Source organism: Hippoglossus stenolepis, chromosome 13 (assembly GCF_022539355.2).
Source record: "Hippoglossus stenolepis isolate QCI-W04-F060 chromosome 13, HSTE1.2, whole genome shotgun sequence".
Classification (NCBI taxonomy): domain Eukaryota; kingdom Metazoa; phylum Chordata; class Actinopteri; order Pleuronectiformes; family Pleuronectidae; genus Hippoglossus; species Hippoglossus stenolepis.
In genome coordinates this window covers 24,474,933-24,495,178 of record NC_061495.1, presented here as the reverse complement: position 1 = coordinate 24,495,178, position 20,246 = coordinate 24,474,933, and the positions used below count along the sequence as shown (strand labels likewise).

The window sequence follows — 20,246 nt, the reverse complement described above, 5'->3', positions numbered from 1 at the left end:
AAATATACAAATGTAAAGTAGAAATGTAAAAGGTTCAAAAGGAATTATATGCACACATAAAGATAAGGCATAATTCAGTTGACAGTAAACAATAAATTATCAGCAACATAGGAAAACTAGCTCTACATGATTGCATGGTTGTGTGATGGAAAGTTCAGTCAGGAAGAGGTGTTTGTTGTAGTGTGATTGTATGGGTTGGTGGAGTTAGGGAGTGTTCTATTGATCTCCCAAAGCTGGGATATTTTTTAGCCAAGACAGCCCAACAATGTCTTCAGCCTTCAGTATCTATACCTAACGCAATCCTCACTGGCTTCCCCAACAAACTGTTATGGAAGAGTCTACAATCCTTTTAATTCTTAAAATTTGCTATAGTATGAAATTGTCCTTTCTGTTATTCTTTTAATGCAGATAAGCAAAGAAATACTATTACGGTAAAAATAAAAAAGGAATTTGAACTAAAAAGACAAAACATTATTTGGCTGAATCAGATGAGCCTCATAATAGATTCGGCTAAACTTCTATGCATGTTTTACATCAAGTGAGGACTATGGTTTTGTCCCCCATCATATCCGTTGAAGGAACTTGACACTTCAATATACAAATAAGCATATGGCTATTTAAAAAAACAGACTTGGAAATAAAAACTGGGCTAATAATTTAATGCACAGAGATGAGGGTGATATCAATATTTTTATCATACAATACTCTACAAATTATGTATTCCACAAACTGTTACCCAATCGTGGTTGTCTGTGGCACAGAAGGTAGGTGGTTCCTTCATTGTATGTGCAATTGTGCATTGTAATTTTTTCTTTTTTTCTTTCTTTCTAGTTTCTGCCTGTGTCAGTGAGTGGGTTTCAGTCTGTCAGGAGCTTACCATTTCAGGTGACACCTGCCAACTCCAGCTGAGACTTAAGGCCACTCCATGCCATGAATTAGACAGATTAAGCCAGCCTGTAGTTTTATGCTTGAAAAAGAGCCATCAAAAACATAACCTCCAAAGTTAAGTGAAAAAAACGCTTTATTTTGTTTCCCAGAATGCTTTGGAAATCAACGCACCCCAAACCAAGATCATTAAGAGTGATGACAATTTTGTTTACAAAATCAACTGTCTAGCAAAAAGATTAACAACAAACAAGGCACACGTCCTAGGCCAACCAGAGACATAATAAATATACACAGCATGTGTTTTTTTCAGGAAGGCATAATAATCTCAATACTACTGCCACAAAACAAAATGATCCCAGAGTTTAAGATATAAATGTATATAACATTGACAAGTTTGTATTTTGTGGATTTTATTATAATACAATAAACAAACAATAAATCACCAGAATGTAGTTATATTAACAAATGGTAAAACTAAGAGACAATAACTATTTTCAAAATGTTTTCTTTTTTCCACAGTGCTACCACTTTTTTAATGAGGTTTTAATAAGAGGTGCCAACTTCACTGATAGTCCTATTTCATAGTCTGAAATTAAATTCAGTAACTATGAGGAAGTATTTCAAATAATAACCTTACTTATCTACACTGCAAAATATATCCACAAGATTTGATAACTTTCATTCATAGTATTTCAGATCCCCTCACCAGCACAATGTAGTTGTAAAAATACAACTTTGGTGCCTTAAGTTCAGAACAAATAATGGGGGAAAAATATTGAATCCACAAAACTGACAGAAATAAGTTAAATGACTGTTTAAAGTAGTTTCTAGAATAAATTACAACTTGATCCCATAAAATCTTTGGTTAAGTAAGACAAGGTGACTTAAGCAAGACTATGTGCCCTCATAGAGCATCACACAGGTACTCCACCCTGACAACCATATTTGTCCACAGAGAGTATTTGTGTAAGTTGAGGACTTACAATTTTTCTATTTAACTGTCTTTTTGGTTATTTGTCATCCTTGTGCAATGGAAATGATTTACATTCACCTCACTTGTAGTAGCAGAGAGACAGAGCTTTCAGATAGATCTCAAAACCGGGACAAATAAAACTAAATCTACCTGAATGGATATATACAACTATATATAAAATGTTCACAATTTGGGTGGACTGACCCTTTAAGGGCTATTGTATTTCTTTTGTGATAGGGACTGAAAAAAATTATAATTTTCACTTTGGCTGGACTTGGCTGGGCATGATTTTGACAGACCATATCTGACAACTTTTACAAATAATATCGGGAACAAATGGGCTGCAATAGTCCACAGGGGTTCTGGGTCACATTGTGACAAAAGATACTTAAATAAGATCAAACCAACAGTTACTTTTCAGACATTTATCTAAATTCATAAGAAAACAAGAGTGACCAACACACCAACCTTACAAAGTTCAATCCGCAGAAAACATTTACCTTCTGGAAGAATTCAAAAGTTACAAGGACAATACAAAAACAAAAAAACTTCAAGTAGCATCAAATCTTAGTGCAGTTCAGTCTTGCTGTGGCAGGACCCATCTTCCAGGCTCAGGACAGTTTACTTTACTGTTGTATATTTCCAACATGTTACTGCACTTCCAATCTCACCACTTGCTCCAAAACACTGTAAACAAACCTGTGATCATGAGCATTGTTATCATTTACTGGCACCACTAGTCAACAGGTGTCACTAACGGTTACCCTGGAAACACAAGATGTATTCCTTAGTTAGCCTAGAGGTAAGGTGGCTAACTTTTTAGTCTTCCAATTAGTCACGGTTTCATTTGGTGTCACTGTCGCACCTCACTGATATAACAGAAACTATCTTTGTAGATGGCTCTTGGTCTGTAGCAGCTAATTACAGGAGTTAAGCTGCAGGGTTTCCCCAAAAATTCAAGCAGGTGTATCACAACATGGCATTTTAGTTTGTCTTCATTATCCAATTAATCACTAGTGAGAGTGCATCTGTCCCACTAAAGTTTAGCAGCACGGAAGAGGCTATAGGAGTTAAAATGATGAATAAATAACAACTGAAGAGATACATTATTTTTTAAGTTGCTTTTTGTTCTTAGTAGTATAACAACCTGCAGTCATGCCAATTTGTGGATATTTTTCTGTTACCATTTTTTGGGGTGTGGAAAACCAAACTGAATCTCAACTGAAGCTCATTCGCAACCCCCTTGCCAGTTCTGTTTTGCTTGCCTTATATTTCAAGGTGTCAGTGACAACACCAGACCTGTTTGAGTTCTTCAAAAATCAGATATGTGGCTGATCTGACCCTGCGGTAGATGCCACTGTGAGGCTGTGTTTAGGTGATATATGGTCCCTTGGAAATAATAGCTTTGATATGAAATAGACTGGTTAGTTACAGATGTTATAATTAGGTCAGGGCTTGGGGGACTCATAAGTACAAGAATAGGAAGCGTCTGTCAATAAGTATAGTAGGATTTATTAGAATAAAGTAATGGAATTTGCTGTATAAATGACTGCTACCAAAATAAATGTCACTTTTAGTTTCTCTGTAGTTCTAATAGACATTTGAACGTAAGGCTACTTTTACATCCAGAATCTGCCAATCATTTGTTTAGATTGAACAACTGGTGTGCTCAAGTTCATATTGGCTACCATAGCAACAGGTCAAAAGAGAAAGAGGTAAAAAAAAAAAAAAAAAAAGACAAGGAAGTTGAATAAGTGTGCATTTCTGTCTGGTTCATCTGGCAGAACTTCTGCTTCAGCTCTTCCTCGTGGACACAAGGACCCTCTTGTTTACAGCAAACCTCTGTAGGTTCACACAGTTTTGTGAATGTATGTACACATACATTCATGTTGGTTGCTCAATGCTCCTTCAACCTGTGAAAGACAAACACCAACACAGAAATTATTGATAATTGGGTGTCATTACGTTTTACCCTTAAGACCACTTAGCTCTATGAAAAATTAACACTGTTCATAAGGAACAATGTTCATTCCATTTAGCAAGTAAATCAAACTATTAAACATGTTTTTTTGATTCACATCTTCTAGTTTAGGTGTCAAGTTAAGCCGTCTTCAGACATGTTCTTTGAAGGATGTCCACAGAATTGGGCCCGGAGTTTCTCCTGAGTTCTCTTTTCACATGCATAATGCAGCAGGGGGTTCTCTGCTCAGACGCGCTCACAACAGCAAATTCTCAGCAGGATTCAGGTGAGGGGTGGTGCAGCAGATAGAGTGGAGATCACTTGATGTTGTTTACAGCACATCAACACCACTGTCTTATCACCACTCTCTTTACCATCTTCGTTTGTGTCTTCTACGTGTGTGACACTGCTTTTTCATCCGGGGAGGACTGTTTGCTTTTAATTTTTTAGTCTGTCGTGCGTTAGTAGCATCATCAAACCCCCTTACTCGTTCACGGTAAATCCAGCAGGGAATCCCCTGCTGTGCGTTCTCATCGGATTCTGCAGACCTTCTTCTGACTTGATACTAGGGGGCCAGTCAGAGTGTTAGTGTTAGTGTTAGTGTGTGTGTGTGTGTGTGTGTGTGTGAGAAAGATATAATAAAAAAAAATGGTATTACCTATTAAAAATAAAAGGTTAAAAAAACAAAACAATGGGTACTAATTTTCAATGAACATAGATTTTGGTTGTAGTCATTGCTGCTGAATTTAACTCGATAAAATTTGACATCCCAAACTAATATTTGTATATAAAATCAAACTCATTTACAATGATCATATGAGACATAGAATTCAAATTGTGCAACAACCAATGGAAACAGGACATTGAGTAAAATCATGAATAGTACAAAAATCTGACTTACTGTACAATGGAAATGGGACGGGATTTAGTTGAGTGAAGCTCCTTTTTCACAAGCCGTAGCAAAAGCTGTACATACATTCACAAAGTCAATTATTACAGGATTTCATATATTCATATAAATACATATTCATATATTAGTGGCGCTGGTATAAAACATGCATTTAGAGCTTTATTTTTGGACTCTTGGGGGGGAAGCAAACTGAAAAAACATCTGATACGTTATAAACTCAAGTTATTATGGTGACTAACATTTATTTGAAATTGTTTGTGTCTGCCATATGCATTAAGGTTCAATAATCACTGTATGTAAGCTCTCTCTTGTGAGTCAGAACACCAGTAGCATACCAATCTGAATGTAAGGAAGCAAAGCTAGAAAAACAATTACACTGACGTTAAATCTCTGGGGATGAGGGTGGGTGTTTAAGTGGTCAGTCAGCCCTCTTATGTGGCACACAGCCAGAAATGTTGTAAAACCACTGTGTGGTCACAATGTCCTGCATTGCATGTTTTATATCTTGTTACTATAATCCATGTCCTCAGTTCTTACAGCTAGTTCTGCAAACTTCTCTCTAAACCTCTTCCCAGTGGTCACTGTTATGAACAGATATTCTGCACAAATATAAATAGGATAAACATCAATCAAAAAGATGGTTTTCCTCATTGAATTCACAGAGAAACAACAGGTACATATTCTCCATTTAAACACTAAACACTGGAAACAAGTGTCAGAGGCCTACTGTATAACACAAGGGAAAAACTCAGTCCATAGACAGCCCCATCAAACTGCTGACTGACACCCTTTAACATCATTTAAAAAAAACCTGCAACCATGAAACCAATGTTAATGTGGATGTTCTATGTTTTCTGTTTCTGAAAAGGTTTTAGGTTGTTACTGACCTGGAAACAGTTGTAAAGAGCAGTGAGTATATATATATATATATATATATATATTCATTCATGCAGCTTTAGGGACAAATCAGTTATTGATATTGACACATCTGTTGCTGGTTTTCAAAGCACTCACCAACAGAGCAAGGAAGTCAGCTGTCATCAGCATGTAGAAGACCTGATCCCACCCCCCTGAAGACAATAGGCCAGCCAGCAGGGGGCCCAGTGCTGCACCTGATTACATAAACATGAGCAGGATCATCATTGTAACAGTTTACTGAAGAACCTAAGGGGAGCTCGGACAGGTTGACACATAACTGAACCTTACATTTCATGAAAAACATAAGACTGGTGTAAAAAAAAATGCAAAAAATAGTTTTTAGTATTAGTTTTGTGATTTGCCTTACTCTAAACACTATAAAACAAATCTCTTGAAAACTAACAATAAATGTAACAAGTATTGTGTGTGGATCCTCAGCCTGATTTGTTCATTTGTGCCATAGAAACATGCGTCTGTGTGCTGAAAAACATGTGCTCTTGCTCTTGGATATTTTTGAAATGACTATCAAAACGTTAACCGACAGAATTCCAGGAATGATGTTGACTAGTAAAATCCTCACCACCTCATTGCAAAACTTTATTTCTTTCAATGTCCCTCTTGGGCAGTTACTGTTTAGGCAGGTTCATTATTTTATTTCATGGCATGGAATTACATTTATGTACTACTATTTATTGCTCACTAATTGTTGGTTTTCCATCTAACCAGGTAGAACAGTTATCAAAGTGTCTGTAATCATATCATAAGTTGATATCTTTTAAAGTCAACCTACGGCTATCCAAAACAAATCCGTCTCGTGAAAACTCATTTCGCAACATTAAGGACATTTAAATGTTCTCTCCAGTGGCATTGTCAGCCTCCCCAGCATAAACTGTTTATCCACCACTGATGAATTAGTTTCTCATTACAACGATGGTCTTCATTGCCTTTTAAACACTCTGCCTCCTCTAAAAACCCGGTCTGTCTCCTTCTCCCGATCTGCCCCATGGTTTACACCTTCACTACGCCAACTCCAAGCGAATGGCTGCCGCTTGGAACGCCTCTACAAAGAAAAACTGGACTTGTTGTGCACAAAGAAATGTACAACGATCATATTCTTCATTACAAGGATGCTCTCTCTTCAGCAAAATCCACCTATTACTCAGGTTTAATCAGTTCAAGTGGAGGGAACACAAGAGCCCTGTTCTCCTTGGTAAACAACATATTACGACCACCGGACTCTCTTGCACCTCACCTGTACTCAACCTCTTACTGTCACTCCTTAATGTCCTTTTTTATCTCAAAAGTTGACCAAATTCACCAGTAACTGACTCCTAACTCATCCCATAGTCCATCCCCTCTGGTTCTCTCAGCCCCTCTCTCTTGTTCACTTTCAAGTTTCAATCTTCCCTCTGTTTTCTGACCTCATTCAGAAATCGAAGCCATCAACCTGTCAGATAGACCCTCTTCCGACTGCCCTAGTAAAAGCCTGCCTACCCTGTCTAGCCTCCCTAATAACTGTCATCATACATTCCTCCCTCACCTCTGATCTGGTTCCCTCATCTTTCAAATCAGCTGCAATAACTCCTACACTGAAGAAACCTGGTTCAGACCCCAACAACTTCAATAACTTTCGTCCTATTTCTAACTTACCTTTTCTCTCCAAAATCCTGGAAAAAACAGTTTCATCTCAACTCCATGACCATTTATCTGACAATAACCTCTTTGTACAATTCCAGTCTGGTTTCCACCCCCTCCATAGTACAGAAACAGCCCTGGTAAAAATCACTAATGACCTCCTCATGGCAGCTGACTGCGGACTGTTAACCATCTCTCACCATATACTCCTCGACAGACTAGCCTCCATAGGCATCACCAACATACCCTTGGATTGGTTCAAATCTTACCTGTCTGGCCGCACTCAGTTCATCCATCTAAAACCTTTCAAATCAGAGCCATTTCCAGTCGCTACTGGTGTTCCACAGGGATCTGTCCTTGGGCCCCTTCTGTTTATCATCTACTTACTTCATCTTGGCCATATCTTCCGTAAATTTAACATTAATTTCCATTGCTATGCGGATGACACCCAGCTCTACCTTTCAACCAAACCAACTTCCATCCTCCCACCTACCTCCCTCTCTGACTGCCTACAGGAAATCAAATTCTGGTTCTCCTGCAATTTCCTAAAACTCAATAGCGATAAAACCAAAGTTCTCCTTATTGGCACTAAATTCACCTTATCAAAATCAGACAATCTTTCCTTCAATATTGACCACTCTTTAGTTTCTCCCTCCCCTCAGGTTAAGAGTCTGGGTGTCATCCTTGACTGCATTCTATCTTTCCAAGCCCACATCAATAATGTCACCCGGTCCGCATACTTTCATCTACGCAACATTAATCGTCTCCGCCCATCCCTCACAATCAACACTGCCGCCATTCTTGTCCACACCCTGGTTACATCCCGCATTGATTACTGTAATTCCCTTCTTTTTGGTCTCCCTCATATACTCCATCATAAACTTCAATTACTCCAGAACTCTGCTGCTCGCATCATTTCCAGAACCCCCTCCATTAATCACATCACTCCTGTCCTTCAGCAGCTTCATTGGCTCCCGATCAAATACCGCATTATTTTTAAAATTCTGCTCCTCACCTTTAAGACCATCCACCATACCTTTCTGAACTCCTGCATGTCGACACACCCTCCCGCAACCTCAGATCTTCTTCTTCCATTCCCCTCACTGTACCACCTGCCCATTTGTCCACCATGGGATCTAGAGCCTTCAGCCGCTCTGCCCCCCGCCTCTGGAACTCCCTCCCACAAGACATTCGCAACACTAACTCTCTCTCCATTTTGAAATTACATGTAAAAACTCATCCATTTAAACAGGCATTTTCAGTTTGATTGTCTTCCATTTTTTATTCACTGTTCATTTCATTTTATTGATGTTTTTGATACATTGTTTCTTATGTTGTGTTTTTTTACCTTCATGTAAGGTGATCTTGAGTGCTCTGAAAGGCGCATATAAATAAAATGTATTATTATTATTATTATTATTATTATTATTATTATTATTATTATTATCAGTAACTGATTGCCTCCTGCTCATGCAGGTGGGAAGAGTCTGTATGAACTGATTCAGGGCAGCAAAATTTGGCTTGTAGAATAAAGAGGAAAAAAGAACAAAAGGGAGAGCTTCGATGTGCAGAAAAGGACCTCAGAGAAATCATGAAAAGACGACCCGCATTATTTTATTTGGAAATGTTTGCACTTAAAAATTGTGCTCCGTTTCCACATAATGTTTTTAATGCTCTTTGATGTTTGTTATATCATTTTAATTTTATTCAGCGTTGAGTGACAATGTGGTAGTTGAGATGCATTTATCAGGATACTGTCTGTCATTTGCATTATTATAGGTTTAATGATTAATATTTGCATATGATTTAACAAAGTTAGTACACAATAGAATATTGTGTTCATAATGTTCATTTCATGCATTTAAGACTTAGATATGAATTTATTAGGTTTATTAATAATTGTTAGTTAACCTATGAATATATTTTTGTTGGTTTGCTGTATGAAGGAAATGGTGATTTTAAGTTAAGTTTAAGTAATATGATTTAATTTATCATGCAAATAGAATAATGATAGGGAACATTTTTTTTTCTCTTTTCTTTATTTTAAGGTTATCAACCTAACGTCCCTACCATGTGTAACCGGTCATTCCTGAAATGATTCCTTCTGTGAAATAAATACCAGAAGAAATGGTCTTTATGCCATTTTTGCATTAAAGGGGACATAGCATGCAAATTCCACTTTGTTAGTGCTTCTACAGGTTAATGTGGGTATCTGGCATGTCTACCAACCCAAAAACTCTGGGAAAAAAACACTTGCGCGTTTTGTTATAGTTCCTCTAAGTCAGAAACGTCATGCTTGAGCGACTCGATTGCGCTTCCTGTGTATTGTGTCGTAACAAGGAACTGGAAGTCTCCCTACATGGTCTTGGCCCACCCCCCACCTCATCCCCCCGTCCCCCCACACTCGCTACGCCGGGTTTACACCGGAGGCAGCGAGACTGCGAGGCAGCGCAGCGCCGTTCCCAAGCACGCAGCCGGGCTGTTCACACGGGACGAGCATTTCTCCGCTGGTCAGCCCGCGATTCACTCACATGTGGCATTTGTCTGGATCGTTGGGACTGGGAGGCTGCAGCAGCTGCTCGGGAGCGACCGCTCGCTCTCCCGTGCGTGAGCTGGAATTTGTGTCAGCGCCACACAGCCGGCAGTGTGGAAGACTTCCGCAGTGTTCAGCGCTACTGTAACCCCCGAACCCCGACGTTCAACGGAGAAATGCTCGTCCCGTGTGAACAGCCAGGCGGCTGCGCGCTGGAGAACGGCGCTGCGCTGCCTCGCAGCGGTCTTCCACACTGCCAGCTGTGTGGAAGACTTCCGCAGTGTTCAGCGCTACTGTACGCGGGGTACAGTAGTTACGCGGGTACAGTAGTTAGCCGGTGTACAGTAGTTACGCGGGTACACTGGACGCGGAAGCGCCGCTGCGAGGCAGCGCAGCGCAGCGCCGTTCTCCAGCACGCAGCCGCCTGGCTGTTCACACGGGACGAGCATTTCTCCGCGCTGGTCAGCCCCATAGACTGTATATATAAGGTCAGCCCGCGATTCTGCTTTCTCCGCTTGTTGTTGTATCCGTTGAATGTCGGGGTTCGGGGGTAAATGATGTCTTCATAGCCCCCCCCACCTCTCTTTCTCTCTCTGTCTGTCTGCTTGTGTGCTTGTAGTGGATGGGCAGAGGGGGACATTTAATTATGTGATTGGGAAAATTAAAACTCCAGGACAACAGAAGGGGAATACAAAGTATGGGATGCATATTTGATAATTTATATCATATAAAATATGTAATTTATATCGTTTAAAATCATGGGGGGAGAGGAGGGAGGGGGGAGCTGGCTCATTAGCATTTAAAGGAACAGGCACTCAAAACAGGTCACTCTGTGGAGGGCTGTTTTATACAGGGTAAAAAGGGTGCTGTTTTATATGATCCTTGTGGTATTTTGACCAAAGTATGTTACAGACATTTCATTAAGACCCCAAGGAACCATATCAACTTGTGGTAAAATGGGCATGCTATGTCCCCTTTAAGGCAAACATTGAAGTAGAAATATCCCCCAAAAACTTGCTACAAATATAATTTTACATTTGAGTAATTACACCAGTAAATGCCTGTAAGTAATTCTGTATGCAGTAAAGAAAATGTGGCCATGACAAGACAGTGACAATCATATATATATATACACACGTTCAAAGAAATTAGGGAAACAATTAATCGTCACAGTATAACATCTATCTAATAATAATATCTGCTCCTTTGTGCGAGGAGGAAGAGGAGGAGCACTACGAGAGCCCTACAAAATGACCTTCAGCAGGCTACTGGTGTGCATGTTTCTGACCAAACTTTCAGAAACAGACTCCATGACGGCATGAGGCCCCTACGTCCTCTAGTGGGAGCTGTGCTCGCAGTCCGATTGGCAATAGCCAGAGAACACCCAAATTGGCAGGTCCGCCACTGGCGCCCTGTTTTCAAATGTCCGCTGTGAATCATGTGCGAATATGGCTCCAGAAGAGGATAACAGAGATTTATTTTAACAGTGTATGTGTGTGTGTGTGTGTGTGTGTGTGTGTGTGTGTGTGTGTGTGTGTGTGTATATATATATATACACACTACCGTTCAAAAGTTTGGGGTCCCTTAGAAATTTCCTTATTTTTCAAAGAAAAGCACTGTTTTTTTCAATGAAGATAACATTAAATTAATCAGAAATACACTCTATACATTGTTAATGTAGTAAATGACTATTCTAGGTGGAAACGTCTGGTTTTCAATGAAATATCTACATAGGTGTATCGAGGCCCATTTCCAGCAACTATCACTCCAGTGTTCTAATGGTACATTGTGTTTGCTAATCGCCTTAGAAGACTAATGGATGATTAGAAAACCCTTGAAAACCCTTGTGCAATTATGTTAGCACAGCTGAAAACTGTTTTGCTGGTGAGAGAAGCTATAGAACTGGCCTTCCTTTGAGCTAGTTGAGTATCTGGAGCATCACATTTGTGGGTTCGATTATACTCTCAAAATGGCCAGAAAAAGAGAACTTTCATGTGAAACTCGCCAGTCTATTCTTGTTCTTAGAAATGAAGGCTATTCCATGCGAGAAATTGCAAAGAAACTGAAAATTTCCTACAACGGTGTGTACTACTCCCTTCAGAGAACAGCACAAACGGGCTCTAACCAGAGTAGAAAGAGAAGTGGGAGCCCTGACAACTCAGCAAGAAGACAAGTATATTAGAGTCTCTAGTTTGAGAAATAGACGCCTCACAGGTCCTCAACTGGCAGCTTCTTTAAATGGTACCCGCAAAACGCCAGTGTCAACGTCTACAGTGAAGAGGCGACTCCGGGATGCTGGCCTTCTAGGCAGAGTGGCAAAGAAAAAGCCATATCTGAGACTGGCCAATAAAAAGAAAATATTGATATGTATGTGATCAGTGTGTGTGTACACCAACCTACTCATTGTTGTAACCACACACTTGACCTTATATTATCATACGGTGTCAAAATTGAAAATCTAACAGTACTTCCGCGCAATCCAATTCTATCAGACCATAATTTAATAACCTTTGATTTTTCACTATCAGAATATATGCCACTAATAATGAACTCATTTTCAAGATGTTTACCTGATAGTGCTGTAGCTAAATTTAAGGAAATAATTCCGATTACATTTAAACCCGTACTATCCGTCGATATAAACAACAAATTCATTAAAAACCCTAGCTCCACTGAGATTGACCATCTCGTCGATAGCTCTGTAAGGTCATTACGATTAACATTAGACTCAATAGCGCCTCTAAAAAAGAAACATATAAAACATAGTAAATTAGCTCCGTGGTATAATTCCAAGACACATGAGTTAAAACAAGTATCAAGAAAACTAGAAAGGAAGTGGCGCTCCAGCAACCGTGTTGAAAATCTCCTAGACTGGAAGAATAGTGTTAAAGCATATAAGAAGGCCCTCCACAAAGCAAGAGCTGCCTACTATTCAAAACTAATAGAAGAGAATAAAAACAACCCCAGGTTTCTCTTCAGCACTGTAGCCAGGCTGACTGAGAGTCACACCTCCACCGAACCCAGTATTCCTCGATCCCTAAATAGCAATATCTTTATGAATTTCTTTAATGATAAAATTCTAACCATTAGAAATCAAATCAACCATCTCCTGCCCTCAATTGGCACTAATACCCAATCAAGAATAGAAAACTCAGAAACGGCCAAGAATCTTACCAATTATTTAGACAGCTTCTCTCTGATCAGCCTCGATCAGCTGACCAAAATAATCTCATCTTCTAAACCAACAACTTGTATCTCAGACCCCATTCCTACAAAATTACTTAAAGAAATTCTGCCCCTAATTGACAGTTCATTACTGAACACAATACATCTGTCATTATCATCAGGATATGTACCACAGTCTTTTAAAATAGCTGTAATCAAACCCCTCCTCAAAAAACCCACCTTAGACCCAGAGGTTTTAGCCAATTATCGTCCGATATCTAATCTCCCCTTCCTGTCTAAAATCCTAGAAAAAGTTGTAGCCAATCAGCTGTGTGAGTTTCTCCAGGAAAATAATATATATGAAGACTTTCAGTCAGGGTTTAGAGCCAATCACAGCACAGAGACAGCCTTGGCAAAGTCACTAATGATCTTCTAATAGCTTCAGATCAGGGGTTTGTGTCTGTCCTCGTTCTGTTAGATCTTAGTGCAGCATTTGACACAATTGACCATAATATTTTATTACAGAGACTAGAACAGTTAATTAGCATTAAAGGAACCGCCCTAAAATGGTTTAAATCCTATTTTTCAGACCGCTCCCAATTCGTGCAAATTAATGATGAGTCATCTGTGCGCACCAAAGTTAACCATGGTGTTCCACAAGGCTCTGTGCTCGGCCCAATTTTATTCTCATTATATATGCTTCCACTTGGAAACATTATCAGGACACACTCGGTAAATTTCCACTGCTATGCGGATGACACCCAGTTATACTTGTCAATAAAACCTGAACAAAGTAATCAAATAACTAAACTCCAAGCATGTCTCAAGGACATAAAAACCTGGATGACCCGCAATTTTCTCTTATTAAACTCAGATAAAACAGAGGTTCTAATACTTGGCCCTAAACACCTTAGAGATACATTATCTAACGATATAGCTGCGCTAGACGACATTGCCCTTGCTTCCAATGAAACAGTCAGGAACTTGGGAGTGATCTTCGATCCTGATTTATCCTTTAATTCTCACTTAAAACAAATTTCTAGGACAGCCTTTTTTCACTTGCGTAATATGTCCTTTCTCAAAAGGATGCAGAAAAACTAATCCACGCCTTTGTTACATCCAGACTGGATTATTGTAATTCCTTATTATCAGGCTCCAGCAGTAAGTCGTTAAAGACTCTGCAGCTTGTCCAAAATGCCGCAGCACGTGTCCTGACAAGAACCAAGAAAAGAGAGCACATTTCTCCAGTATTAGCTTCGCTACACTGGCTTCCGGTTAAATCTAGAATAGAATTTAAAATTCTCCTCCTCACCTTCAAGGCCCTTAACAATATGGCACCATTATATCTTAAAGAGCTGTTAGTACCTTATCAACCCACTAGAGCACTGCGCTCCCAGAATTCAGGCTTACTTGTCGTCCCTAAAGTCTCTAAAAGTAGAGTAGGAGCCAGAGCTTTCAGCTATCAAGCTCCTCTCCTGTGGAATCATCTCCCACTTTCAGTTCGGGAGGCAGACACCATCTGTACGTTTAAGAGTAGGCTTAAAACCTTCCTTTTTGATAAAGCTTATAGTTAGAGCTGGTCCAGGCTTGTCCTAGACCTGCTCTTAGTTAGGCTGCTATAGGTTTAGAAGGTCGGGGGACACATGACACACGGAGCTTCTCTTTCCAGCTTCTCCTTCCTCTTCTCAATCTTTATCACATCAAAGTAATTCATATCCCATCAATACATGTTACTGACTTGACTTCTTCCCCGGAGTCCCTTTGCCTTATTGTCCGCAGACCCAGGGCCGCGGCTGTGGCCACATCATGGATTAGGATCTGTGGATCACGTATCAGAGGTCGTAATGGTGGATCCAGTATGGCGGATTCTGCATCGTGCTGGCTGATCGTGATAACAAAGGCAGATCCTTTATCGTGTTGGCATCAGATACTGGTAGTGGACCACGACCGAGGTGGCAGCTGATGGTGGATCCTAATGGCGGCAGTGGACAATAACTGTGGACTATAGTGGCATCCGATCTTGATGGTGGATCATGATCTTGCTGGCTGCTGACCATGGACTATGATTGCAGCAGGACTGCTCGATACATAGTATTTCTCCTCAGACACTTGACCATTAATGACATTAATCCACCAAATCACTGACCTTCAGTTATACTTCAAAATGTTTACCCTAATCAATGCTGCTAAAACCTTTATCTTGATGTTCTCCTTTACACTTGACATCCATTGCACTTCTGTCCGTCCTGGGAGAGGGATCCTCACATGTGTCTCTGAGGTTTCTACGTTCTTTTTTCCCTGTTAAAAGGGTTTTTAAGTAGTTTTTCCTTACTCTTGTTGAGGGTTAAGGGCAGAGGATGTCACACCATGTTAAAGCCCTATGAGACAAATTGTGATTTGTGAATATGGGCTATACAAATAAAATTTGATTGATTGATTGATTGATATGGGCAAAAGAACACAGACATTGGACAGAGGAATATTGGAAAAAAGTGTTATGGACAGATGAATCAAAGTTTGAGGTGTTTGGATCACACAGAAGAACATTTGTGAGACGCAGAACAGGTGAAAAGAAGAGTGCCTGACGCCATCTGTCAAGTATGGTGGAGGTAATGTGATGGTCTGGGGCTGCTTTGGTGCTGGTAAAGTGGGAGATTTGTACAAGGTAAAAGAGATTTTAAATAAGGAAGGCTATCACTCCATTTTGCAATGCCATGCCATACCCTGTGGACAGCGCTTGATTGGAGCCAATTTCCTCCTACAACAGGACAATGACCCAAAGCACACCTCCAAATTATACAAGAACTATTTAGGGAAGAAGCAGGCAGCTGGTATGCTGTCTGTATTGGAGTGGCCAGCGCAGTCACCAGATCTCAACTCCATTGAGCTGTTGTGGGAGCAGCTTGACCGTATGGTATGCAAGAAGTGCCCATCAAGCCAATCCAACTTGTGGGAGGTGCTTCAGGAAGCGTGGGGTGAAATTTCTACAGATTACCTCAACAAATTAACAGCTAGAAGGCCAAAGGTCTGCAATGCTGTAATTGCTGCAAATGGAGCATTCTTTGACGAAAGCAAAGTTTGAAGAACAAAATTAATATTTCAAATAAAAATCATTATTTCTAACCTTGTCAATGTCTTGACTATATTTTCTATTCATTTTGCAACTCATTTGATAAATAAAAGTGTGAGTTTTCATGGAAAACACGAAATTGTCTGGGTGACCCCAAACTTTTGAACGGTAGTGTATATATATATATATATATATATATATATATGAACACAGTGTCTGCTTATCAGTGGCACTGACCTACAGATCCTGTGCCATCAATGATGGCAGTGACAGTCGACAGTGCTCTGGCGTTGCCTTTCAGGCTCTTATGGGTCCCCTAGGATGAAGAGTAAAACAGAGAGAGAGAGAGAGAGAGAGAGAGAGAGTGAGAGAAATATAAAAGAGTGGACCTGTTCCTTAGTTTCATAGTTAAAATGGAATGTGACTATAGTAGAACACGCTTACCAAATCAGCAGATACTGCAGTTGTGATGAGGGCGTATGGTCCATTGACTAGACCTCCACACACTAGCAGCATGCCTAGGACATACACGGACATGTCCTATTCATGTTTTCAGTATTTCAGTCTGCAGCCACACAAGTCCACTATACTCTGAAAACCTATGCATACCTCTATGGTACTTGGATAAATTTAAGACAACTTTGAGGCGAAATAAACTGTCGATAATGTAATATCTATTAAGCACACTTCTTTTGATGACATTTGTTGTGAAAATTATTAAATCGGGGCTCCACATGATCTTCTGCTGCATTACAATGTATCATATAATGACACTTACAATTTTCCTTCAGCATATTATGAGGATAATGATCGGCACCTGTGACCATCATGACATGAGTCATCAGTCGTGCCACAATGTCAGCCACTGATGATCACCAAAGCTCAAATGATGAGGTCATGTGACCTCATTAATCTGAACCTCATACATGAAAAGCAGAAAGTTTGAATGGTGTTGGTATTTATATCTTCATTAATGCAATATGCTTGCAAATAAGGCAATCAATACACTTCAGATTGCACTAACAAAGGCATTTGCACACACATATTTGAGAAAGGTTTTGTCTCAGAAGCTTCCATCTGAGCAGAGATGTATCAAACCTCTATAAAATGGTCTTAAATGGATCAAATAAAAATGAATCAAAGTCTTTCAATAAGTACAATTTTAGACCTTTGTTTAAAGAAGCAGAGATTTTATCGACCACTCAAAGTGCAAAGTTCATACACAGCGCTGTTTTCTGGCAGACCATTCATACATTGTCATAGCCATCAGGGGCAATTTGGGGTTCAGTATTTTGCCCAGGTAATGTAGCTTCAAGGAGCCAGGGTATCGAACCACAAACACTCTAGTTAATGGAAGACCCTCTCTATCTCCCGATGCCACAGCTGCCCATAAGCAGACCACCAAAGGTGGCATATCAGAACTGCATCACATCAAACAAGAGCTAGTGTAGCGTGTTGCCTACTGCTTAAAATACAGACACAGTAGTGTGAGTGAGCACATTCTAAGTTTGGAAATGTTTAGGTGTCCTTAGGCAAGAAACTGAACCCCAATATTGCCCCTTCTAATAAAGAAAGTGATGCATATAATGGTCTGTATGAAAGTGTGTGTGAATGGAAAATTATACTGTAAAGAGCTTTAAGTGGTCATCAAGACTAGAAAAGTGCGACATAAATACAGACAATTAACCTTCTGTAGATCATAATTTATTTGACTACGTTTTCTTTGATGTGGACTTCCTTTCACACTTGCATTGTGTTTAGATAGTCTTTTCTATTTCAACCAATTTCCCTATATTTCATCCACTTTTTATGGTTGGAGACACACATACAATTTAGTTGACACTTGTGTTCATTTTGTTGACAAAAGCTTCAACTAAATATGGTTGTCAATGTTTGTTTTTTTCCAATAATGATAATGCATATTTTTGGTCTTGACTAAAATATTCCTATTTGTTTCTGACAAGAGTGGAATGTCCATATTTTAGTCAACCGCAAATTTGCCAAAGTAAAATGAATAAATATGACACACTAATATGCCGAATCTCAGGACACAGACTCAAGGTATCTGACAAAAGTAACAGTATTAGATATTGTAGATGTCTCACAAATAAAATGAACTTCAAATCTAAATCAGTCAGGTTTCCACAGAATATATGATGAATGAACACCAGAACACATGCTCTGTAAATTATTTCTTGAAATTACTCTTCTGTGACCTAAAAGAGGTCAACAAAAGAAGAATTTATTATGCATCCCAGAGGAGGTCATGGTTGTTGGCCATGTTCAGGGCCTCTATTGCAGAGGAGGAAAGTGGGAGCTGTAGTCTGATGGTTGTTGTCAGTGGCAGCAACCTAAGAGGCTGCTGATGGGTCCGTCAGGCTGAAGGAGGACTTCCAGGCTTGCTTGGCCGAGAGGTCTCTGTTTCCGAGAAGGAAACATGGTTGGGTGGTGGAAAGAGGACTTAGAGGAGCACCTGAAACTGTCCCATATGTCTATTGTTGATCAGGCAGAGTCTGAAGACTTGGGGGACAGCTTGTCTATATCCCTGCCAGAGGTTGCTATGGTAGTTAAGAAGCAAAGCAAAGTGAGAGCTGCATCCTTCAGTACAAAGTTGAACACATTCTCATTGGCTGTTGGACTCTGCAAGCCAGGGTTGCCCTTTTGTCACCAATTTAGTTTGTGATTTTCATGGACATCATTTCAAAGCTCATCCATGGAGAGGAGAGCGCTTAGATGTGCATTCTTGCTTTTTGCAGACAATGTTGTTCTGTTGGCTTCATCAGGCCTAACTTGTCGAGTGCAACATGGTCAGGATTTAGTCATCGCCTGCAAATCTGCTGGAAAATGGTGAATTGCTCTCTTCAGGTTGGGGTGAGTTGCTCCCCCATGTGAAGGAGTTCAAGTATCTTGGGGTCTTGTTCACGAGTGAGGGGACGATGGAGTGCAAGATGGACAGGTGGGTCAGTATGGTGTCATCAGTAATGTGGGCGATGTACCGGACCATTGTGTTGAAGAAGGAGCTGAGTTACAAGTCAAAGCTTTCAGTTTACCACCTAATTTATATTCTGACCCTCACCTATGTTCATGAACTCTGGGTAGTAACCGAAGGAACAAGATCATGAATAAAAGTAATTAGTTTTTTCCCTAGGGTGGCTGGGCTCAGCCATAATAAATAGTGAGGAGTTCAGGCATCTGTAGGTAGCTCAGAGTAGAACCTCTGCTCCTTCATTCTTGAAAGGAGTCAGTCGAGGTGGTTCGAGTATGTAGTCAGGATGCCTCCTGGGTGCCTCCCTTTGGAAGTTTACTTGGCACACCCAACCAGGAGGAGACCCCGGGGTAGACCCAGAAGTCGCTGGAGGGATTTACATATCCCTGGCCTGGGACACCTCAGAATCCCCCAGGAAAAGCTGGAAAGCATGGCTGGGGAGAGGGACGTCTGGAATGTCCTACTTTGATGGCTACCTATGCGACCTGAACCCGGATAAACGCAAGATGAGGAGAAATTGAATGATGCATGTTTCTGTAAACTGCTTCTTAAGCAGCTAACCATGTGGCACCAACTCTGACTAAGTTGAAAAGTGAGATCTGGCTCTTACCGATGGTTGGCCCCAGACCAAACTCACTTATCATGGAGAAGCCATACAGCTGCAAAACAAAGACAAAGCAAAACAATGAAAGCACTCACATTTTCATTCACCATTCATTACTCACTACTGTGGCTTTATGACTGAAAAAAATGCAGGCACTGAAATTAAAGTGACATTGCTTTCAAAAGTAACACCATAAATAGCTTTTATCAGTTAAATAAAATGTGTTTTACGCCGCTGTTGCAAGCTCCCCCCAGGCCGAGCTGGGTAAGAACACAACAAATAAAGTTGAAGCCCAAAATAAAACACCCATACAAAGTAAAACCCTTCATTGGTAAAAAAGAGCAGGGGAAAAAACCGTATATAAAAATGTATGGATAAAATTATTACATAAATAAGAATTAAAAAGGAGAGAGAGAGAGATTTTATCTTTAATGGTCTGCCCAGGCTGTCTCCTATGTGGTCCCCCCATGTAATTGTGAATATATCATATCTAATGGGTTAATTAGCAGCAACTTGTTACATTCACCTCAAATCAAAGGGAAAAATCTGATTTTATTTGTCAACACTTTACCATGAAAGTACTGTAGTAGTCTGCTGTTATTTA

The 20,246-nt window shown here is 40.0% G+C and overlaps 1 protein-coding gene across 3 annotated transcripts in view; it reads right to left on the bottom strand.

Moving 5' to 3' along the window:
* Nucleotides 1-1,003: 1,003 nt before the first annotated feature.
* Nucleotides 1,004-20,246, bottom strand: part of slc37a1 (solute carrier family 37 member 1) — a 103,040-nt gene continuing 83,797 nt past the window's right edge. For all 3 annotated transcript variants that reach the window (XM_035174189.2, XM_047342533.1, XM_035174187.2), the window contains 6 exons: nucleotides 19,649-19,697; nucleotides 16,497-16,570; nucleotides 16,290-16,368; nucleotides 5,746-5,843; nucleotides 4,723-4,787; nucleotides 1,004-3,774 (listed from right to left, as the gene is read on the bottom strand). In XM_035174189.2, coding sequence (XP_035030080.1) covers nucleotides 3,759-3,774; nucleotides 4,723-4,787; nucleotides 5,746-5,843; nucleotides 16,290-16,368; nucleotides 16,497-16,570; nucleotides 19,649-19,697 — 381 coding nt within the window. In that variant the 3' untranslated portion in view covers nucleotides 1,004-3,758. The remainder of the gene's footprint in view (nucleotides 3,775-4,722; nucleotides 4,788-5,745; nucleotides 5,844-16,289; nucleotides 16,369-16,496; nucleotides 16,571-19,648; nucleotides 19,698-20,246) is intronic.